Genomic DNA, 25029 nt, shown 5'->3' on the forward strand with positions numbered 1-25029 from the left:
ACTGCTAATAAACTGTATTTATAAACGGTGCAGAGTACTCTCAACTATCTGCCCGCATTTTTCTATGTATTAAAATTTATATTTTCTATTCCATTTAATCTGACAACCATGTATTACCATGATTAATTCATTTCTTGTATTCTTTCCCACTATGGTAGGGACTATTTGTTGTCCCCTATATTTATTCTCTCCTTCTTCCTTAACAACAGATTTTCTTTCATTTGGGCACATGCTGCTGTTATATAAAGACTACATTTCTTAGCCTTTCTTGAAGCTAGGAGCATCCATGTAACTAAGTGCTAAACAATAAGAGTACATAAGCCAAAACGTTACAGGCAATTTCCATAAACGTCCTTAAGGGAAGGGGCATTCATATTTTCAACCCTTCCTCCTTCCTGCTGGCTAGAAGGCAGAGGTTATGGCTGGAGGCAAGCAGCCATTGTGGATCATAAAGTGGAAGTTACATGGTGAGTTTGGTGGAACAAGAAAAGAGCCCTGACATCATGAAGAGCCATACTGGTCCTAGAATACCTAGTTCCGGACTATTTTTAGAAGAGAGAAGTTCTTACTATGCTTACACCACTACCAGTTCTGTGGCCCTAATACTGTCACTCACGGGTGCCCCTGATTTTAACTGATCCACACATCTCCAAGTTTTTATTTGCTGTTTTTCCTGTCCTATTAATAATGCCTCCTAATAAACTTTCTTATCTTCCCCAGGCCCAGCCGAATTAACAGTTTTTTTTTCTTCTTTTAAAATACAGTTTCAGATTCAAACGCCTACATGGATATGGCTAGTATTGCTAAGCTTACTTAATCCAGTTTCTCTTTTTTGAACACAAACACGCACTTCTATATATCCCCTTTGTATGTATACGATATACAGTGATGGTAAATGAAATGTTAAAATCATGTAACAGATTCTTTAACAAACTTACTACAGCTTTATATGTAAAAATTCATTATTCACTTTAAATCTTCGCTACAAATGCACCTCAGCGATGCTGCCATCCACCAAAACTCCTTTTGAACATCTTTTTTTTAAACGGACTGAAAGTCCATCACCGGATATAACCTCTGTGAGAGCAGAAATACACCCGATTTGTTTACCAGGCCTAGCCAACAGTGCCTGGCACATAGTAGCCAGGTACTCAATACATGTTTGTAGTATGAAAAAAATGAATTGTAGCAAAACTTCTTCATTTGCAGGTAGACTGATTTTTTTTAATAGTCAAAAGGTATTCAGAGCTCAGTCTAGTTGAATAACAAGCTATCATAAAGCTGGGAAGTATCATTTTGGGTTTAAAAAAAGCAGTGACTGTAAGGCAATAAGCTGGATTTTCGTATATGAATCACGAAAATGGCTCAGAGCTGAGCTACTTCTGCAGCAGTTTAGGGATTCATCTCATGAGTTGACGGTGAAGGGCGCCAAGCTTTCTCCCATCTCAGAGCATCTGCACCACTGTTTCCTCTGCCCAAAGATCCCAGATATACCTGGACAGTTCCCTCACTTCATTCAGGTCTCTGTTTACATCTCTGCCTCCTCCAAAAGAACCCCCCTCACTACCTGACCTAAAATAAAGCCATTCCTGTCCCTCTCTGCCCTGTCACTGCTTCCCTTTGCTTTACAGGACTTGACACTATCTGACACAGTATTTTACATCTGTTTTATTTAAGTGTGTTTAATATTTATCTCTGGCACTAGAATATTTGCTACATGATGAGAGGGGCTTTGTTTTATTCGCTGCTTTCACTCCAAAGTTCTGCTAGATATCCAAATTTCAAATTATAAATTTAATAAATATATTTATAATGAAAGAAAGGAAGAGGAAAGCAAATGGAAGAAGGAAGAACAAAAATGATAACAGAGAAGTAGTGAAAGAGATGCAGAAACTCTAGGTGAGTCATAATTGGTTATTTTACTCTGTTACTTCATTTTAGGTATCAGTTTGAATTTAAGGCTTCTATGAGAAAATTTCAGAATGTGTCTCTTTCAAGATTTGTTTCAAAGGACCAGGTTCCCAAAGAAAGAGGTTCCAGTACTTTTTAGAAGTATTTGGTTGGTATTTATTAATACTATTATAATTACAACACCCACCTCTCTTACTATCTCTCAACTGCCCAGTCCACACCAGTGCAAATGGAGTGAACATTTGAGAACTCTTGACTTGTCAGAATAGTATTATACTTTAATGATTTTTAGCAGGATTGTTTTGTATTGGCATTAATATTAACATTTAAAATTTTTAATATTTAACTGACACCTGGAATGTCTATCTTTCAATATCTTGCTTAATATGGTTACATGATAAAGCTGGGAGTCAGGCATTTGAAGATGCTTTCAACTATGTGCTCCTATATGTATGTAACATATATGTAACATACATATATATATGTAACATAACATATGTGTATGTTACTCCTACTATGCCCCTCACTATGGCACAAAGTGTGTAGCTGCTTTCAAGGGCCAGTTACCTAAGTCACATTTCATTAATATTTTTGCTTCTTCAAACTGTCCATTCTTTACACACAATTTATGAACAGGGTTTATACTGGAGAAGTTAGAGCCAAATGACATTCCTTTGTTGTTGTCTAGTCGCTAAGTTGTGTCCGAGTCTTCCCGAGTCTTTTTGACCACGTGGACTGTAGCCCGCCAGGCTCATCTGTCTGTGGGATTTCCCTTTGTGTTTCAGCAAATTCAGTAGAAAAGATAACTGCCTTTCTGATTTCTATTAAAACATTATAAATAAGTGCCTTCTTTTCTAAGAAGGACTACTTTTCAGTGGTCCAGATTTAACGTTTTAGGTAAAGGAAAGGGTTATATAACACAGGGAACTTTCCTAGAAGAGTTTTACAGCATTCTCAGAATTTGGAGGCACATTTTTTAATGTCAATGTCCTGATTTGGAGGATCAAAGAATGCAAATGTGTGCACACCCAGACCCCTAGTCTCCGAACACACTTCTCCTTCATCTCCAGTTATGATTAACATCTTAAAACTCAATCCGGATGCCAAATAGGGTAGTACTAGTTAATACCTTTAAAGCTCAAAAACATTTTATTTGCATCCCAGATAACTGCATTCAGAAACAGTCATAAAATTATCTACTGAACAGTATCCTTCATCACTGTTGTCTACATTATGATGTCTAATGTAGTAACAGTACTACTAACATAGCATTAATACTTCAGTACTAAAACCCAATGTTTTCTACTTTTTAATTGTTCTTAAATGCTATCTATTGCACTTTAGGCCAATGCCCATTATACGCACTTTTATTATGTAGCCGTGCAATCTTAAGAAGCTTATTCTTCTTCTCTGAAACAGGAATTTCTGGTGTGGGGGCAGAAGCGCACGCTGTTGGTGAGTTACCCGCACCAGGTAATCTTTTAGGAAATGTCATAGAGTAGGAGGTACGCCGTCTAGTCCGACACGCCACTTCCCTCTCTCTATGCAGCAACTGTTCGTCCATCAGCAACGTTATAACTTGTTTTGACTTTTCCCGGATATAATAACCTGAAAAATACATTAATTGGCTTAGAAAATTTTAATTAAGGCTACCATAGAATTTTATTCTAAGAAAAAATAAGCAAAGTTGTAAAAACCTTTAGCAAATGTAGAGGGAAATCCAAATTTCATCAGAATTGTCAATGACTATACTCCTATTCTTACACTTTGAGAAGTAAGCATATGATGAAATCACATCATGCACTGGCATTACATTTTTCATCTTAAATATGCCATTGAATTTCTCTTCTGAAAGCACTACGTTATTTATTTCGTTTTTCAAAGTGGCCTTGAGCACCACCTAATACTGTACTATATAGGCGTCTGTTTACTTGTTTATTAGTTTCTCACCTGGAATACAAGCTCCATGAGGGTAGAGACTCTTTAGTGTCTAGAAGATGATTGGCACACAGTTAGTGAAAGTAAAAGTCGGTCAGTCGTGTCCGACTCTTTGCGACCCCATGGACTATACAGTCCATGGAATTCTCCAGGCCAGAATACTGGAGTGGGTAGCCTTTCCCTTCTCCAGGGGATCTTCTGAACCCAGGGATCGAACCCAGGTCTCCCGCATTGCAGGTGGATTCTTTACCAGCTGAGCCACAAGGGAAGCCAAAGAATACTGCGGTGGGTAGCCTAACCCTTTCTCCCACAGATCTTCCCAACCCAGAAATCGAACTGGGGTCTCCTGCATTGCAGGCGGATTCATTACCAACTGAGCCATCAGGGAAGCCCATAGTAAATACTTAATGAATATTTACTGAGTGAATGAATCAATAAAGGAGAAAATTACCAAAAAGTCTCCATTTTCTTCTTCATGCAGTGCAAATGGAGCCAACAGATGAAAAATACTGGTTGCAATTTACAACTTAGCTGCCTGAGAAAGTTATTTGGCCTGAAATAATTTCTTAGAACCTTCCTAATTGGAAAAGGTTAGAACTACAAATTATGGGGCAGATGTGGAACATTCTACTCAGAGTCTGCATGGATGGGTGGCTTTGAGGACAGCTGCAATAGTTCAAAGGGAGAAGCAGGTGCCTTGAGCAGAATGTCAAATACAAGGATGAGGGGCTTCCCCCCACAGCCTCAGGCCTCCTTCCTGAGCAGTCTGCAGCATCAGGACAGTGAGGCCACAACACTTCACAGAAAATTGGGAAGAAATCATCCCAAAGTGAACTTCCCATTCAAGGATGCCCACTGCCCTAGCCACCTCCCATCGTCCCCTAGGTACTGGAGAGTAGGAACCTGGATGTTTAAAAGGATCAGAGTTGAAAGTGAAAAGATTCAAGAACCCAATAAACCTGCTTCAATGATGAGGTAAATAATAACAATAGTAATAAGATGGCATCTACTTACTTCTTACCAATACATTTCTGAAAAGGATGAATATATAGTACTAAAATATAATGGGCTTCCCTGGTGGCTCAGTGGTAAAGAATCTGTATGCCAATGCAGGAGACATGGGTTCGATCTCTGGGTTGGGAAGATCCCCTGGAGAAGGAAGTGGCAACCCATTCCAGTATTCTTGCCTGGGAAACCCCATGGACAGAGGAGCCTGGAGGGCTACAGTCCATGGGGTCGCAAAGAGTCAGACACGATTTAGCACCTAAACAACAACAACAAACTAAAACAGGATAGTGCTGAAACAGTTAGGCAGCAACCGCTCTGTGTTTGGAAAAAGGGAGAATAGTGAAGGGGACTGAAGAGGGGGAGAGAGGAGGAGGGAAGGAGAGGGAGACAGAGAGACAAAGAGAGGACGGGGAGGAGAGAGAAAACAGATTCTCTGAGATAGGAAATTAAACTACGTAACAGATCAACAGCCAGATACTACATAAGACACATCAAGATGGAAAGCTTGTTAGTTGAGATGAAGGTTGAAACAAAAACAAAGCTGTATACCATTTCATTGGGAATCTTCTGGTCATTAGTGACAAAACCTCAATTTGAACTGCTTGTGGGAAAATCAGGGGTTGCAACTGGGCTACAGATACAAATGAAGCAGAGACTAGCAAACTGTCAGCACCCTCGCCCAACCACCTCTGCTTCCCTCTGTGACGCCTTTTCTCTTCTCACAGGTCCGCTTCTTCAATCTGGATGTGGAAAAGGCCACAGACAGCTCCATACTCACACCTCAGACTGTGTCACCTGAGAAGTCTCCTTCTTCATTATTCAAATTTGAAAATTCCACGAGAATCACACTGAGTGGCCCAGCTTGAAAGTCATCTACCCGTCACTATGGCCAGAGAGTAGGATGCTACCATTGGCAACCCTCATTAGAAAGACCCAGTGGATTAAAATGCGTGAAATAATGCCGTCTGCAGCAACACTGACGGACCTAGAGACTGTCATACTGAGCGCAGCCAGTCAGACAGAGAAGGAGAAACACCATATGGCATCCCTTATACATGGAATCTAAAGTAAATGATACGAATGAACTTGTGAAACAGACACAGACTTAAGAGAAGAAAATTATGGTTGCTGGGCTGTGGTAGGGGAGAGGATGGGGGAAGGGATAGTTAGGGAGTTTGGGATGGACATGTACACACTGTAACATTTAAAATGGATAACCAACAAGGACCTAATGTATAGCTCATGGAACTCTGCTCAATGGTATGTGGCAACGTGGATGAGAGGAGGGTTTGTATATGTATGGCTGAGTCCTTTTACCGTTCATCTGGAACTATCAAAACACTGTTTGTTAATTGGCTTTACCCCAATACAAAATAAGAAATTAAAAAAAAAATTCTTAAATTTTGTACCCATATGAAATGATGGACGCTAACTAAACTTATGGTGGTAATCATTTAATGATGTACGTAAGTATGCTGTATATCTTAAACTTAAACAGTGCTACTGGCAGGCGGGTTCTTAACCACTAATGCCACCTCGGAAGTCCCATATGTCAAATACACCTCAAGAAAACTAGAAAAAAATTTTTTTAAAAAGACACAGTCGGGTGAGAGGAGGATCAACAGGATAGAAAAATGAACGAGGAAAAAGCCAGTATGAACAATCCTCCCAAACTCAAAGGATGAGAACATGCAAGTCTCTAGATTAACTATGCAACAGGTAATTCTCAAGGATGTTAACTTACGCAGTCGTTTAACCGTTTCCTGTATACTTTAAGTTTCAGGAAATATTCTAAGTAGTGGGGGCACCGGTGAGGAAAAGACAGACAAGATCCCTTACAAAGATAATTTCAGATAAAAATTCATGTTTTACAGGAAATGAAGAAGAGAGATGTGCTAGCATCAATTCAGGGTGCGGTCAAGGAAAGTCTTACTGAGGAAGTTACATATCAGCTGAGGCTTAAACAGCAAGAAAAAGCCAGCTGCACAGACCTGCACAGGGAGAGCTCCTGGCAGAGGGAACAACCCAGATTTCGCTTCTTCAGGAAAGCCTCCTACTGAGAGATAACAACCCCTTTCCGCCTCACCCTACACGTACCTCAGGGCCTCACTGGTCACATTAGGCCCCCCTTCACACACTCACTGGAGAAGAAAATGGCAACCCACTCCAGTACTCTTGCCTGGAAAATTCCATGGACGGAGAAGCCTGGTAGGCTCCAGTCCATGGGGTCATAGAGTCGGACACAACTGAGTGACTTCACTCACTTTCACTTTCACACACTCACAGCACCAATACCTGTCTTTCAGAGGCTTCCACGGTTTATAACTGTCTGTGTGATAAATGTCTTTTTCTTCTATTAGAGTACAATATCCATGAAGGCCAAAACTATCCTTGTTCTCTTAAGAGAAACTTAAGAAACATTTGCATGTTTCACAAGCTGCAATCAAGATTGCTGGGAGAAATATCAGAAACCTCAGATATGCAGATGACACCACCCAAATGGCAGAAATCAAAGAGGAACTGAAGAGCCTCTTGATGAAGGTGAAAGAGGAGAGTGAAAAAGCTGACTTGAACCTCAACATTCAAAAAACTAAGACTGTGGTATCCAGTCCCATCACTTGATGGCATATGTTGTTCAGTTGCTCAGTCATGTCCAACTCTTTACAACCTCGTGGACTGCAACATCCCAGGCTTCCCCCAGGCTTTACCCACTGAGTCACAGGGAAGCCCAATTTATATGGTAAAAGAAATCAAATAGTCGTTGCCTCTAGGAAAAAGGGAGGCTTGACTGGAAAGGGTAATAAAGGAACTTTCTGGGATGATGGAAATGTTCTTTATTTTAAGTGGGTGATGGATATGTTTATCAACATTTGCCAAACTGTACACTTAAGATCTATGTGTTTTAAAGTACGTAAGTTACATCTCAATAAAGCACTGTTAGCATTAAAAATATACTTTAAAAATAATTTATAGTAAAGAAATGGAAAATATTATTAAAGGAGTCAGTTATCACTTTTACAGTTTTTATATTCCTAAAAGAAAGTCAATTGCTATAAATTTGCTGAAAGTATAAATACATAAAGGTATTAATCATCCATTCACCAAATACCTATTGGGTGATCCTACACCCAGGCATCATACTAAGTACTAGGAACACTATTATCGCCCTTAAGAAATTCAAGTTTGGGGAACTTCCCTGGTTGCTCAGTGGTTAAGGACCCATCTTCCAATGCAGGGTATGCGGGTTTGATACCTGGTCAGGGAACTATGACCCCACGTGCCGTGGGGCAACTGAGCCCGCGCGCCACAACTACTGGAGCCCACGTGCTGCAACGAAGATCCCAAGAACCACAATTAAGACCCAACACACCAAAAATAAGGAAATAAGTATTTTTTTAAAAAAGAAGAGAAATTCAAGTTTTGTAAGGGATACAGACACGGATATCAGTGTACTCTGACAGAGGTATACAGACACTGTGGACATAAAGGAGAGGATGGTACACTCTCCCTGAGGATGTCAAGCAGATTCAGGACTCTTGACTCAACTATGGAAACAAGGCATCTTCTCTGATGAGTCTGAGCCTTACCTGTAATGGGCCCTAAATCAAAGATAAAAGAAAACTGGCCAGTCACGCTAGCTTTATCAAGTTACTTGCCCAAATTAGTTACACTTGAGTGAAGCATTTTCTGTTTTAATTGGAGGATAACTGCTTTACAATATTGTGTTGGTCTCTGCCATACATCAACATGAATCAGCCATAGGAGTACATATGTCCCCTCCCCCTTGAATCTCCCTCCCACTTCCCACTCCATCCCACCGCTCTAGGTTGTCACAGAACACCAGATTTGAGCTTCCTGCGAGTGAAGGACTTTTTAAGCCATGAGAGCTGCAAGGGGTACATTTCTTATACCATCTTTGAATGGTATAAGATAAATAACCATAAATGGTATAAGATAAATAACTCTGAAACATGCAAAAAAGGATAAACTGCTCAGCTCCTGCTCCCGATTAGTGAATAGAACTAGTTCAGTTCTTAGGTCCTTCCTATCTGCTTTGTGTAACTAGTTAAATGCTTGGTCAAGTCTGGAGACAGACACGTGTTGACAAGACGGAGTAGAAGTGTGACGAGCATCAGGAGGATGGGGATAATGTCATTCATTCATTCACCGATACACCGCAGTAGTTAAGAACATGGATTCTGAAACCGAAACACCTAGACTGCAATCCTGGCTCTGTCACTGTGTGAACTATTAGGTTGGTGCAAAAGTAATTGCAGTTTTGCATTGTTGAAATTTACTGTTTGATATTGGAATATATTCTTAAATAAATGTGGTTATGTTTACAGTATTTTAATGTGCATTTCTTGCTTTATGATTTTTCGCTAATGACTTATTACTTGCTCTGTATTTTATATGTATTTTAGACTATGAAAATTATGTTAGACAAAAAGTAAATTTGAGCAATTTTCTTATTCGAGTTCAAAATGGGGCGTAAAGCAGAAGAGACAACTTGCAACATGAGCAACGCATCTGAACCAGGAACTGCTAATGATCATACAGTACGGTGGTGATTTGAGAAGTTTTGCAAAAGAGACGAGAGCCTTGAAGATGATTGTGGTAGCTGGCCATCAGAAGTTGACAACAACAAACTGAGAGCAATCATCAAAGCTGATCCTCTTACAACTGAGAAGCTGCCAAAGAACTCAACATTGACCATTCCACAGTCATTTGGCATTTGAAGCAAACTGGAAAGGTGAAAAAAATCTCCATAAGTGTCTCATGAGCTGACCAAAAATGAAAAAAAAATCGTTTGAAGCATCTTCTCTTATTCTATGCAACAACAGCTAACCATTTCCCAATCAGACTGTGGCATTCAATGAAAAGTGGATTTTATCCAACAATCGGCAATGACCAGCTCAGTGACTGGACCGAGAAGACGCTCTAAAGCACTTCCCAAAGCCAAATTTGCACCAAAAAAAGGTCATGGTCACTGACTGTTTGGTGGTGTGCTGCCAGTCTGATCTACTACAGCTTTCTAAATCCCAGTGAAACCATTACCTCTGAGAAATATGCTCATAAATCGATGAGATACACTGAAAACTCCAACGCCTGCAGCCAGCACTGGTCAGTAGAATGGGTCCACTTCTCCACGACAACACCCGACCACACATCACACAAAAAATGCTTCAAAAGTTGAATGAATTGGGCTACAAAGTTGTGCCTCATCCGCCATATTCACCTGACCTTTCGCCAACTGACACTTCTTCAAGCAGCTCAAAACTTTTTGCAGGGAAAATGCTTCCACAACCAGTAAGAGGCAGAAAACGCTTTCTAAGAGTTCGTCAAAATCTTGAGGCACAGATTTTAAAAGTCATGTATTTATTTTGAGATAAACAATTTGATTCATTGCTTTAAATTGACTTCACCTGAAAAGCTGTCTGGAGGTTGAATAAAACCGTACTGAGAATATCATTTGAAAATATTAACGTACTATTTGCAAATAAGTCTCTCTCGTTTCCCACCTCTTCTGACTTGTTTTCTCAACTTTTTTCCCCAGTAGTATCTCTGTTATTAATTACTAAGCATGTTCTTTGCGATAGGCACCGTTTTAACGTTGGAGATGAAGCCTGGACAAATACCTGTGGTGGATCCATTTTGATATTTGGCAAAACTAATACAATTATGAAAAGTTTAAAAAAAAAAAAAAAAAACCAGACACAGAATGTTCCTGTCCTTATGAAACTTACTTTCTAGTAGGAGAAGCTATGTCATAAATAATAAGATAAAACATACCAACATCTGACAAGAAATATCATGAAGAAAAAGAAAACAGAAGGTGCAAAACTTATCAGTGCAAAGAGTGGGCGGGGCTGCTTTTTTGTAAATAGGGTAGATCTAGAAGTCTGCATGGGCTTCCCTAGTAGCTCAGCTGGTAAAGAATCCACCTGCAATGCAGGAGACCCGGGTTTGATTCCTCGGTTGTGACAATCCCCTGGATAAAGGATAGGCTACCCACCCTAGTATTCCTGGGCTTCCCTGGTGGCTCAAATAGTAAAGAATCTGCCCACAATGCAGGAGACCTGGGTTCGATCCCTGGGTTAGGAAGATCCCCTGGAGGAGGGCATGGCAACCCACATCAGTATTCTTGCCTGGAGAATCCCCATGGACAGAGGTGCCTGGCAGGCTATAGTCCATGGGGGTCACAAAGAGTCAGACACGACTGAGCGACTCAGCACAGCACAGCACAGAAGCCTGCACTAATAAGATGACTTTTTGAGCAGAGATCTGAAGGATGTAGAAAGCACTACAGATATCTGAGGACTCCAGGCAAAGGGAACAGCAAGTATAAAGACCATGGAGGAAAAAAAAAGACTCTTTTCTATAATATCTTCTACTTTTATCTTTTCTCTGGTCTCTTCTTGATAACCTGTATCTAGGGTATGATCCAGCTGTAGATTACTTGGGTCACTACAATTTCTCCTTGATTAATTTCTCCCTACAGATTTCACTCTGCTTTTTTTCTTCTTTGATTGAACAAAATTATTCGCACCAAGCAGTTTTTTAAGGATCACATTCCTTTCTTCAAGTCTCTTGTTATTTTTATGACTTCCATTCAATAAAAATTTACTAATCATTTAACATATGGTATATACACTCAGAATTTAGATAAGAACAGATATACATAGTAGATAAGATACACTATAAAAATACCACTCTGATATTATGCATAAACTGCTGGAGCAATTATTTCTGCCCAATGAAGAAAGGAAGAGAGTTGGGGGTGGGGGGTACAAAGGAAGACGCTTCTGAGCTAGGATCTGAAGGCTAAATAGGAATTCAAAGAGCAGATATCAAGGAAAGAATATTACAGGGAAGAAGAAACATCTTAAGTACAAGTAGAGGTGTATAAGCAAATAATATATCAGGATTGCTTGGTGATACAATGCACTAGATTGAAAACTAAAGAAATGAGTAGAAAGGTAGATTGGAAACACATTAATGGTCCTGACATTATCATGAGAACCAGTCGTTTTGAACTATTTCAACAGCACATCTCAATAACAAAGTTTTACATATGTATCCACCCCCTAAACATATGTATATTTACTTATGTATGAATTATCTCAAGAGCTACTATTCTAATATGTTACACTCACTAGAGAACAAACACAAAAAGAGAAGTGTATAAAACATAAAATAAGTAATACTTTCCCCAATGCAATAGTTTTTCATTAATATTTATTAAATTAGTAGTGTGCACCAGTTATCAATCGATAACTAATATGCCTTCCATAATCAACAAATGAATATGCAGTTGACCCTTGAACAACACGGGTTTGAACTGCGTGCGTTCACTTAAATGTAGATTTTTTTTTCAAGAAATATGTACTATGATACCACACAATCCACTGCTGGGTGAACCTGAGAATGTGAAACTGAAAACAGGTTATAAAGTTATGTGCAGATTTTCCGCTGTTCACCGGAGGGGGACGGTGTCAGCGCCCTAACCCCCCAGTTGTTCAAGGGTCAACTGTAGTATACTTCTGCTGAAAGTTCTAACTTGCCTTTTTTTTTTTTCTTTCTTGATGCTAACAAAGCGAGTATTTATAAAGTCCAACACAGCATAGTTGTATTTCTTTAATCCTAAACTCAAACGTTAGGTAATCTGAAAGACAGTGTATTCAAACATAACCGTACATATGATACTTTGTACATATAAAAGGTATAAATGAATAAATAGATTTTTCTATATATTGATAACTGCATGCTTATCTACTTTCTCAAAATAGCTCATAAACTCTTTAAAGCAATGGCTGACCCTCTCTTTCCATTTAAAAAGATATTATCATAGTGGTAAATACAGTAATAACATAGCCGTTTTGTGAAGTACAAAAATGATTATACCCCATTCACCATTATCCAAAAAATTATGCCTTTAAAACCTAACTCTTGGGGAAAAACAATATCATATACTCCAGGTGGCGCTAGTGGTAAAGAACCCGTCTGCTGATGTAGGAGACATAAGAGACTCGAGTTCAACCCCTGAGTCGGGAAGACCCCTGGAGAAGGGAATGGCAATCCACTCCATCATTCTTGCCTGGATAATCCAATGGACAGAGAAACCTTTCTACAGGGTCGCAAAGACTTGGACACGACTGAAGCAACTTGGTACACACACAACGCATATATATGGAACCTAGAAAGACGGTACTGATGAAATTATTTGCAGGGCAGCAGAGCTTCCCCGGTAGCTCAGCTGGTAAAGAATCCACCTGCAACACACGAGACCCCAGTTTGATTCCTGGGTCGGGAAGATCCGCTGGAGAAGGTTTAGGCTACCCACTCCAGTATTCTTGGGCTTCCCTGGTGGCTCAGCTGGTAAAGAATCCACCTGCAATATGGGAGACCTAGGTTTGATCCCTGGGTTGGGACGATCCCCTGGAGAAGAGAATGGCTACTCACTCCAGTATTCTGGCCTGGAGAATTCCATGGACTATTCCATGGGGTCACAAAGAGTTGGACATGACTGAGGGACTTTCATTTTCACTGCAGACACAGATATAGAAGACAGTCTTATGGGTAGGAAAGAAGGAAGGAGGAGGGTGTGATGTATGCAGAGAGTAACAGCTATGGCTTTTCAGTAGTCATACATGGATGTGAGAGCTGGACTAATAAGAAAGCTGAGCACCGAAAAATTGATGATTTTGAACTGTGGTGTTGGAGACTTTTGAGAGTCCCTTGGACTGCAAGGAGACCAAACCAGTCAGTCCTAAAGGAAATCAACCCTGAATATTCATTGGAAGGACTGATGCTGAAGCTGAAGCTCCAATACTTTGGCCATCTGATACGAAGAACTGACTCACTGGAAAAGACCCTGATGCTGGGAAAGATTGCAAGCAGGAGGAGAAGGGAATGTCAGAGGATGAGATGGTTGGATGGCATCACTGACTCGACAGACATGAGTTTGAGCAAGATTCAGGAGTTGGTGATGGACAGGGAAGCCTGGTGTACTGCAGACAATGGGGTCACAAAGAGTAGGACACAACTGAGCGACTGAACTGTACTGAACTGAACATGGAAACTTATATTACCATATGTAAAATAGAGAGCCAATGGGAATTTGCTGTATGACTCAGGGAACTAATAATTTGTAATTTCTTTGTAATTTCTGGATTAAGTAGTACAGCATGCTCAAGACTCAAGAAGATATTCTCCAGTTTTATCATCAAGCCTCAACCAGACCTAAAATAAACACTTAAAAAAAGAGGACATTCACCATGACCAAATGGGATTTCTGCTAAAAATGCAAGGGAAACAGGGAAAAACACATAACATCAACTGATGCAGAAAAGGCATCTGACAAAAGTCAACACCCTATCCTGAGAAAGTCGCTCAACAGACTAGGAACAGGAGAGAACTCCAGCAACCTTATAAAGAGTATCTATGAAAAACCCATCCCTAATATCATACTCGAGGCTTCCCCAATGGCTCAGTGGGAAAGAATCTGCCTACAATGCAGGAGATTCAGTTTCCATCCCTGGGTTGGGAAGACCCCCTGGGGGAGGAAATGACAACCCCCTCCAGTATTCTGCCTGGAAAATCCCATGGACAGAGGAGCCTGGTGGGCTACAGTCCATGGGATCGAAAAAGAGTCAGACACGACTGAGCACATGATGGATGGAACATCATGCTTAATGGTGAAAGACTGAAAGCTCTTAAGATCAGAAACAAGACAAGAATGTCTGTTCTCACCATTTCTATTCATCATTGTACAGGAGGTTTTAGACAGAGCAACTAAGAGAGAAAAAGAAATAAGAGGCATCCAGAGTGGAAAAGAAGAAGTAAAATCATCTCTATTTGCAGATGACATAATCTTGTATGTAGGAAATTCAAAGAAATCTATATAAAAAAAGACCAAAATACCCCAAAAGTATTACAGCAAATAGTTATTACAGAAAATATTATAGCAGAGTAATAAAATATAAGATTAATATACAAAAATCAGATGACCAGCTGAATTTCTACACATTAGCAATGAAAAATCTGAAAATGAAATTAAGAAAACAATGTTTGTGGTTTTTTTTTTTTTGGTCTGTGCAAGATCTTAGTTCCCATGCTTACTGCAGCCCAAGTGTGGAGTCTTAACCACTGGACCTCCACGGAAGTACCCATCATTTCATTTATAGTAGCACCAAAAAAAAAAATTAGAAATAAATTTTAACAAAAGAAATAAAACTTGTACAATGAATACTACAAAACATGTTTGAAAGAAATGAAAGAAGACCTAAATAAAAGGAATGATTTCTTATGTTTATGAATTTGAGGAAATAATATTATTTATATGCCAATATTCCTGAAATTGATCTTCAGACTCCACGTAATGTCAAACAAAATTCTAGATGTCTTTTTTGAAGAAATTGACAAGCTGATGCTAAACTTGATATGGAAATGCAAGGAACCCAGAACAGCCATAACAATACCAGAAAATAACAAAGTTGGAGTTGGAAATAAAGTCATATTCCTTTATTTCAAAACTTACTACAAAGCTACAATAATCAAAATAGTGTGGCACAGGCATAAGAATAGATGCACAGATCAGTGGAACAGAACTGAGTACAGAAGTAAGCCCATATATCTATGGTTGATTGATTTCTGTAAGCATGTCAATATAATTCAATGAGGAAAGAATTCTCTTTTCAGCAAATAGTAGTGGGACAACTGGGTATAAAAGAATGAGTCTGGATCTCTACCTCCCACCATATATAAAAATTAATTCAAAGTGGACCCAAGATAAATGTAATAGCTAAAACTACAAAATTCTTATAAGAAAACATAGGTGTAAATCTTTGTGACTTTAGACTAGGCAATGAGTTCTTACTTATGACACAAAGTACAAGCAACCAAAGGAAAAACAGATAAAATGGACTTTTTCAAAATTTAATCAAGAAAGGAAGAAAACAACCTATATAGCATGGGAGAAGATACCTGCAAATCATCTATCTGGATAAAGGTCTTATATCCAAAATATATAAAGAACTCTTCAAAAAAAAATTTAATGGGCAAAGAATTTGGATAGACATTTCTCTAAAGAAGACATATAAATGGCCCAACAAAGACATGAGAAGATGCTCAACATCATTAGTCTTCAGGAAACTGTAAATTAAAACCACAGTAAGTATTAATACTGCTTCACATCCAGCAGAATGGCTATAATACAAAAGATAAAACAAAAACAGGATCACCAAGGATGTTAACAGCAATCCTCCTATTAATACACTGCTGGTGGGAATGTAAAATGGTGCCATTGCTAAGAAAAACGGTTTAGTGGTTCCTCAAAAAGCTAAATATTGACTTACCACATGACCTGGCAATTCCACTCCTAAGTATACTTTCTGAAAGAAAGAAACTGAAAGCAGGAGTCTGGTAACTTGTACACTAGAGTTCTCTGTAGCATTATTCACAACAGCCAAAAGGTGAAAACAGCCCATTAACAGATGACCAGATAAACAAAATGTGGTTAAGTATCTGCAGATTAATGTGATTCAGTATAAAAAGAATGAAGTTCTGCTACATGCTCTAACATGGCTGAACTTGGCGGACATGGTAAGTGACATAAGCCAGACACACAGAAACACAATTACTACTACATGATTCCACTTCACGAGGCACCCAAAATAAGCAAAATCAGAGAGACCAGAAGCAGATTAGAGGTTAGCACGGGAATTGCTGCTGAACGGTTACAGAGCTCCTGTTGGGGGTGATGAAAACGTCTGGAAACAGACACTGGTGATGGTTGTGCCACAGTGTGAATGTAATGAATGCCACTGAGTCATACACTTAAAATGGCAAAGTTTATGTTACATTTATTTTATCTCAATTTTAAAAATTAATTACACACCAAAAGTCATAGGACTGTGACCTCTAAATGGGTGAACTGTATTGTGTATGAATTATGTCTCAATAAAGCTGTTTTTTAAAGTAAAAAAAAAATCAGCTCTCAAGCTATAAAAGATATAGAAGAATCTTAAAAGCATATTGCTAAGAGAAAAAAAATTCTGAAAAAGCTACATATGGAATGATTCCAAATATATGACAATCTGGAAAAAACAAAACTGCAGAAACAATAAAAAGATCAGTGACTGCCAAGGGCTCAAGGCAGGGGAGAGAGGATGGACAGGTGGAACACAGGGCACTTTGAAGGCAGTGAAACTATTCTGCACAATACTGGAATGGCAGATCCATGACATCATGCATTTTCCAAAACCCATAGAACTGCAGAACACAAAGTGTGAACACTTTGTGTAAACTAAGGACTATTAGTTAATATTACTGTATCAATACTGGTTTAATTGTAACAAATGTGCAACACTAATGCAAGATGTTAACAGGAGAAACCATGTGTGGGTGGGGAAGGGCGTGTGGGAACTCTACTTTCTGCATCATTTTTCTGTAACCCTAAAACTGCTCTAAAAAAGACTCTATTTTTAAAAGGTATACTTAACAGAGACTGCACTGAATTTTATCCTCTTCTCATGATTCATTAGGCTATTCACTTCAACAAATTATAATTTGACTTTAGATGGGAGGAAGTGCTGATTCTTTACCACTGTAGAACAATATCAGGCACTACTGAATCATCCCAGTGCAATACCCTATGCAGCCTTTCCCGACTTCTCTTCCACCCCCGACAATATTACTTCATGACCTAAATTTCTGTATTCATAAAACTACTCCCATCATAGTTTCTGAAGAGTCCATAGTCTTTGGAAACAGTTTATCACACTTATGACTAAATTCCAGTCTAATTATAATTACAGTGACATTATTATATTAAGTTGTCATGCTTCCTAGTTTATTCACTTTGTTCTTTTTTTTCACAGGGCCATGTTAGTTTTATTTGGTCTAATTATAAACTGTGTTTTAAAACATACAAGTTTATATAAAACAAAATAAAAATCATCTCTAGGGACTTCCCTGGCACTCCAGTGGTTAAGACTCCAAGCTTCCATTACAGGAGGCGCAGGTTTGATCCCTAGTATGGGAACTAAGATCCCGCAGGCCGTGCACAGCAGCCAAAACAAACAAAAAACACAATAGCAAAATTTTAAAAAAATCATCTCTAGTCCTACCAGGACCACTTGTTAAACTCTTATATAATGAATTTCATATACATAAATATAATTTTTTAAACAAAATTGGGACAATTTGCATATTCTTTCTTCCATTTATTATCTCTCTTAACAAATGTTGATGGTGCCTCTTCTGCTGAGAACCAGCAATGGGCAAGGTAGACAACGTCCCTGCCCTCATGGAGCTGACATCCTTTGGGGAGAAACAGGCAAACATATTTACACTCCTCACAACCATCCTATGAGACAGACATTGTTCTTATCCCAATGTACAGAGAGCTAAACTGAGGTAATCTAATAAGTTACCTTAGTATATGCAGTTAGGCAGCAGCAGAGTCAGGATTCAACCCCAGGTTGAAAGAAAACCCTATTTGATAAAAAAATACTCTGAGCTTTTAACTCATGAAAGAGATCTTAATATGATATCCTGTATCTTTATAAAATCGTACCAGGAGTAATACTTTAGATTAGCTCCCTAAAATAACACATTTACTCCAAGGACATAGTTCCTTGACTTTAATCATGAAGCTTGCTCATGGAAAATTATTCATTGCTATTTTGTCATATGTAAATTAAGCAGGAACTCAAGTTCCACTTTTTAACTTTTTGGTGTATTTTTTTTTTCACTTTATTTTTTAAATCAATTTATTTAGACTAAAACAAAAATAGTTCACACATTTTCTTCCCTCCCTCCGCCTCTGACAACTGCTAATCTGCTCTCTGTACCTATAAACTTTTCCTTTTTTTAACTCCACATGTAAGAGAAATCATACAATATTTGTCTTTCTCTGTCTGACTTATTTCACTTTGCATAATGCCCTTGAGGTCCGAAAGAATAAAATCTTTCCTTGTGCAACAACATGAATGGACCTTGAGGGCATTATGCTAGGTGAAATAAGTCAGGCTGAGAAGGATGAATACTACATGATCTCTCTTTTATGTTCATTGTCTACGAGGTGTCCTTTTATGAGGCACCTAACTGTGTTAGTTTCACACATCATTTTGAAAAATATACATACATTGTTTTCAAAGGCACTCAAGAGTCAACACAAAGGATTAAACAGGAAACCCAAACTGTCCCAGAGGAAAGGCAGCTCGTACATTTAAGAACTTCTTTTCCCCAGCTTCTGCTTTAAAGTAACCCCCCTCCCACACTCTTACTCTTTACTAGCACACTGTATAAACTTCTTCATCTGGTACCTTGATCTTTTCCAGCTTCATCTATGTGTTGAAAATCTTTTAGCGTTTGAAGGTTACAGTACCCCTCTCTGCAATGCTGAATAACTTTCTTTGATCCATTCTTGATGAGATAATCCATTAGGGTAAGGGATTTATACACATGGCGCCAGTTCTTCCCGTGGTCGTTGAGTCTCTGCCATAGCATGTTCATAATTTCAGAGAGAGAAATTGTGTTGAAAGTCAGGTCGCTGATATCTAACATTAGAGAACTGGAAGGACCCCAAGGGTCATTAGAAGTTGCTTCCCTGACTTTTATTTCAGCATCTGAGTAATTCTTCACGAGGTTTTTCACTTGCCTCCTGAATGCCATAGGTAAGACCAGTCTGAAGGTAGGACGGGGGCTGAAAGCAACACAATAGGTGCTTGTGTCATTGGTTTACAGAACCCTTGAGAGGTAGCTGGTCCCCAAGTCTGCTGCTCCCAAATACAAATGACTCCTCTCCATCTTGACAAGGTTTCAGTTTTCTGCAAAGGAATACACAAGAAAAATAAGTAAGTTAAACATTTTCTAAAAGTCTCCAGAAGAGCAATTCAGTCTGAAAAATCTAGCTGTAGTTTCCAAATCAGCGCCTCACATACATCAGCCAGAACTGAGGGGACCATGTAAATGTTCCTAGGATCAATACGGGAAAATATCTCACGAGGGATTAGCCTATGTTATTTAAAGAAACATAAGTGGTCTTTCGAGACCTAAAAGTTTCCATTGAAAGTATCACTGGGACTTCCCTGGCGGTCCAGCGGTTAAGAATCTGCCTGCCAATGCCAGGGGACACGGGTTCGATCCTTGGTCTGCAAAGATTCCACATTCTGCAAGGCAAGTAAGTCCATGTATCACAGCTACTGAAGACTGCACGCTCTAGAGCCCGTGCTCCGCAACCAGAGAAGCCACTGCAACGAGAAGCGCAGGCGCCACAACGAGAGAATAGCCCCCACTCACCAAAACTAGAGAAAGCCCAGGCGCAGCAACAGAGACCCAGCACAGTCAAAAATTAAAAAAAAAAAAAGTATCCCTGAACCTCTTTGGCCAGAAATAAAATTATTATAAAGTATTACAAGAACAGTGGACAAATTAATGGTGGACAAGAAAATGGAACTTGCACTATGACATCTCAAGATCTGTTGTCACGTATAAATATGCTATGTCCCGAGACTAATCAAGCGAAAACTGAGTCTTACAATCATCAACTGACCTTTGGTCCTATCCTTCTCAGAACTTACAAGTCATTAGAATCAAATCTAAATATGGTCTGTTTTCTTGTTAATCTAAAAGAAGGGAGGATCATCAACTATTAAGAAATTGTCCTCAGTGGACTCTACATGTAACCCACGGTGCCCTAAACCAATGTTTTAGTCCTGGTAAGGCTGGTACGTCGAAGGAAAGGTTAAATTACTTTCTTTACTCAGCTTTAGAAACATATTCCCTGATAAGCATCCAGACCCAATGAGTGCTCAACAATCTATAATCAGATTTTACTAGAGAAACTGCATACATACTAAAGAAAAAATGCTAAAAATCCATAACAAATATGCTTGCTATTTTTAGTTTTGTTTCTCTTCCTTGACCTTCTTGATTTTTAGCTCAGGTTTGATGAATTTCTCTGTATGTATTTAAGGAAGACATAATTTTCAGAAGCAACCTAAATAAACTATCACTTCTTTTTTAAAAAATAAAAGAAGGGAATAAGTAATCATTTTTTTTTTGGTAGAAGTGCAACGCATTCTCAAATAAACAAGGCAGAAAATGTATCTTTTTAATTAAGATTTCTCCTAAAGAGACCATCATCAACCCTAGACAAAAAAAGAGAAATTGTGTATTTTTACAATTTTCTGATTTTCTCTCCTGTTTGCACTTTGAATACAGACATTTTTACCTGACTCACTCCTACAGTGAAAACTCGACTTATAATGTGTTTCAATAAGCTATTAAAATTTTCAGTCATGAGGGTTTTCTTTTTCTATTGTCCTTTTTTGCCCTCTACCAAGCTCACTCAATGCAGCGATGTACTGTGACATTGGCTTGGAGCAACAAATATTGATCTGTTTCTTTACAAGTCTATTAAAAAAAAAAAAAGCCTTGTTAGAATCATAACTTGCTAGAATTGAATACAGTTGTTAAAATTTTTTTCTTTTTCAAATAGCTACCTATGTATATTTTGGAGGGACAAAATCGTAATATCTAGGTTTTCCTCTATTCTTAACCTGCATTTTTAAATTAAAAAAATGCTTTCTTAGATGAAGTTTCTGCCATAGAAAATTATCTACATAATAGCCTTCCATCCAATAGAGTAGTTCACAATGGGATGTGCTGGATTTATCAAAATTAAATATATTCTTAACCATTCAAAAAACTAAAGAAAAATGTCTGGATAAGTGAATTAGTATTATTTACTAACATACAGTACATAAGTGAATTAGTATTATTTACTAACATACAGTACATTGTGACATGAACACAGAATACATAACACACCATTCTACTACTTGAAATCTTGAAATCTTCTCAAGCTAACAAGAAATTCATTTGTGTTCACTGTAAATTAGGTTGGTTTATTATGTGTTTAGACACCTGGCTATATGCAAACACTCAGTTTACTCAGTCCTTCAAAAGTTTGAGATTGTAAATATAGTGATACGAGACAAACGTAGTGCCCGAGAGGATAAATGTTCACACCTGAATTTTGGCTGCCTGGCTACCCAAGTCCTTACAATATATAGGGAAGTAAGATATTTCATGTTGTAAATTTGGGTTTTCTCCTCTGAAAGGCCTTCACCCACCACACTTACTACTTAGGTCCTCCCATCATGCTCTTTTCAGACCCAGTTTATTTCCTTCATGACACTTATCAGGATGTATAATTACGTGTTTGTCATTTTCTCTTCGGCTTTCTCCACCACCAGATTAGAAACTCCTTGAGAGCAGCAACCATGATCATCTTATCAGTAAATTCTACTGCATAAACAGGTACCTAGCAGGCACTCAAATATGTTGCATGAATGACCAAGTGGTGGATTGATTTTGCTTTGGGACAAACATGAATTGATTCTACAGCTTTGGGTTATAAATATGACATTTAAAAATATAATCCAACCCTTGCAACAGTCAAGTAAAGTTCTAATGTTTGCTTATGAATCTAGAATTAAAACTAGAGTTAATATCTAGTTTTAACTTTAGAGTTTAAAGCAAACATTTTCAAATCAATCAACAAGTATTTCTTGAGTACTTATTTTTATATAGCTTTGTGGAAGAAATAATAAATGTAAAACATGCTGCATACATTTAAAAATATCAATTAGTTAAGGAGCTTTCTCCCATTAACACTTCCAAGATAAATAATGAGGTATAAAACATCTCTTAATTTTCTTACTCCATTTACCCACTTATTCAACTCTTTGACAAAGGCTGTTTTCTCCCTCAACTTTACCTGAATAACAGGAGACTATTTAAGTTGCCAACTGGCATTAAACTACAGGTCCACAGTCTCTTATCTGAATCTTTTGAGGCCAAATAAGTTAGGGACTTCAGACTTAATTGGGGGGGGGGGTGTGAAAACCTTTTGAAAAGTAATGCCATGCCTACACTATATATTACATGATATCCACACAAAGGTCTGGGGTAAGTAAAGAGGTCTGAACAATTAAACACATCAACATGACTGCAATAAAAATTTGCAAATATTTGTAATAAGTAAAGACAAATGGCTGTTTCAGTTCAAATCTTGGACCTAGATAAGTTAGGGGGGAAAAAAGTGGTTTTCAAAACTTCTTGGATATCAGAATTGAGAATAAGAGATTGAGGGGCTACACTGACTTTATCCAAAGATTTAGGACACTAACTATAACAGCATCTAAGAGGCTGAGTACCAAGAGGCATCTTTGGAAAGACACATTTAGGGTAGTGCTATGAAGACAGAACAACTTTTGTGTTTATACCGATTCTGCCTGCAGACATGAGATCAACTCAGGAGAAAATAAACTCTGGCCAAGATTGTTTTGGAAGAAGGATTACAGAGATCACCAGGGCATTAGCAGGTGTTACTGTTTTGATGGAAAGCACACTGCAAGAGGCAGAGAAACTAGAGTCCTGCCTGTGCGTTCACTAAATCACTCAACTATTATTTCCCAGAGTTTACCGTGTGACAGGCTCCATTTCTAAGAAACAGAGAAACAGGAGCACAAGACACAGTTTCCACCCTCTGGTGTAAATGGCATGCTGTTGTTGCTTAGCCACTAAGTCGTGTCCCACTCTTTGTGACCCCACGGACTGTAGCCCACCAGGCTTCTTCTGTCCACGGGACTTCCCAGGCAATAATCCCGGAGTGGGCTGCCATTTCCTTCTCCAGGGGATGTTTCCCACCCAGGGATTGAATCTCCTGCATTGCAGGTGGATCCTTAACCACTGAGTCCCTTCAGTGAAGCGCTGTGTAAGTGCTACTCTTCGCTGTAGGCTCACAACATGCTCACACCTAGGCATTCAGTACCTCACCTCATTACTTTAATTAGGACTCCAGAGGCATGGATTTGAGGTCCTAGTCTGCCATTTCCTATTAAGGTTTCTTTGAGCCTCAGTTTCCCCATCTGCAGCATAAGGGGAAAAAATCACCACATAAGGGGTGGTGGGAAAGACATGACATGCTCCACAAAGAACTGAAGGTAAAGAGCAGAGGAAGAATCCGCTTCCTGTATCCATTCCTTGGCATCACTTAATTCGTTCAACAGTGGTTTCAGAACGACCACTGTGTTCCATGCAGGCCGTGTGGGGGACACTGGGTCACACAGACGACTCAGACCAGTGACTGCCCTCAGAGAGCATGCAATGTAGTGGGAGTGGGTATTGGAGAAGCTTCTAGAAGGAGGGAGTGATGTAACACCATCACACAACAGTGACCTTCCCTCAGGGAGACCTGCGGGCCTTGTCCCCTTCTCGCCTCGCCTGACAAGGCGTAGGGACCCGCATGGAATGGGCAGTCGGAGAGCACCCCTCCAGGCCCCCTCCATCCCCAGCCCCACCCCCAAATGAGAGGCTACTACCTGAGGGGAATGTCCAGCCACCTGGCATCTGGGCCTTTTCCCTACCAAACACCAGGCCGGCCCCCCGCAAGCTGATCCGCCTCCTCCAACCAGGCCGGAGAGCTCACGCCCTCCCCCACTTCCGCTTCCTCACTTCCGGCCCTTCACTTCCGGCCTTTCCTTCGGCTGATGCCCGCTACTCCCAGGACTTCGAGGAAGGGAGACGCCTCGGGTTAAAATAATCCCTGCTTGTGACTATCCAGCGGTATGAAGGCAGATGTCTTCCTTTTGTGATCAGTTGGGCTGTGGCACTGCCTAATCCTTCAATGAAAGAATAAATTTTACAATCCGTGTTATTAGTCTAATTTTAACTGACTGGAAACGTGATCTGAAGGACAAAGAATATAATCTCTAGTAGTAGTCTCTAGAGATGAAAAGTAATGGGAAATGACTGAGTGCTTCCAGTGAGGGCCCTGGGTACCCCTGATGGCTAGTCATTGAAACAGTCAACTGATTTTCACTGAGCACCTAAAGCATCAAGGACTCAGATAGAATCGAGTTCGATTAAGTTGACAGGCTAGTGGAGGTGACAGGCACCATCACAGAAGATTGTGACAAGGTATGCATAGCATAATGAGAGAGGAGAGACCATCTGATTCTACCAAGGAGTAGTTGAGGGCAGCCTTGAGAGAAGAATTTATATCTGAACTGATTCTTAAAGGATGACAGGAGTTCACTGCATAGACAAGAGGAAGCTATTAGAGGCAAAGGACGCATCATGTGTAAAGGCTTGAAA

At 39.3% G+C, this 25029-nt stretch overlaps 1 protein-coding gene across 1 annotated transcript in view; it reads right to left on the reverse strand.

Annotated features, from left to right (window-relative positions):
* ENTHD1 (ENTH domain containing 1) overlaps positions 1 to 24358 on the reverse strand; it is a 92128-nt gene extending 67770 nt beyond the window's left edge. Inside the window, exons 1-3 of the mRNA XM_019960162.2 lie at positions 24255 to 24358; positions 19188 to 19691; positions 3277 to 3519 (exon numbers count right to left, since the gene is read on the reverse strand). Of these exons, the coding sequence (XP_019815721.2) occupies positions 3277 to 3519; positions 19188 to 19536 (592 nt within the window). The 5' untranslated portion in view covers positions 19537 to 19691; positions 24255 to 24358. The remainder of the gene's footprint in view (positions 1 to 3276; positions 3520 to 19187; positions 19692 to 24254) is intronic.
* Between the last annotated feature and the right edge of the window lie 671 nt (positions 24359 to 25029).

This window comes from Bos indicus, chromosome 5 (genome assembly GCF_029378745.1).
Source record: "Bos indicus isolate NIAB-ARS_2022 breed Sahiwal x Tharparkar chromosome 5, NIAB-ARS_B.indTharparkar_mat_pri_1.0, whole genome shotgun sequence".
NCBI classification, from domain to species: Eukaryota; Metazoa; Chordata; class Mammalia; order Artiodactyla; family Bovidae; genus Bos; species Bos indicus.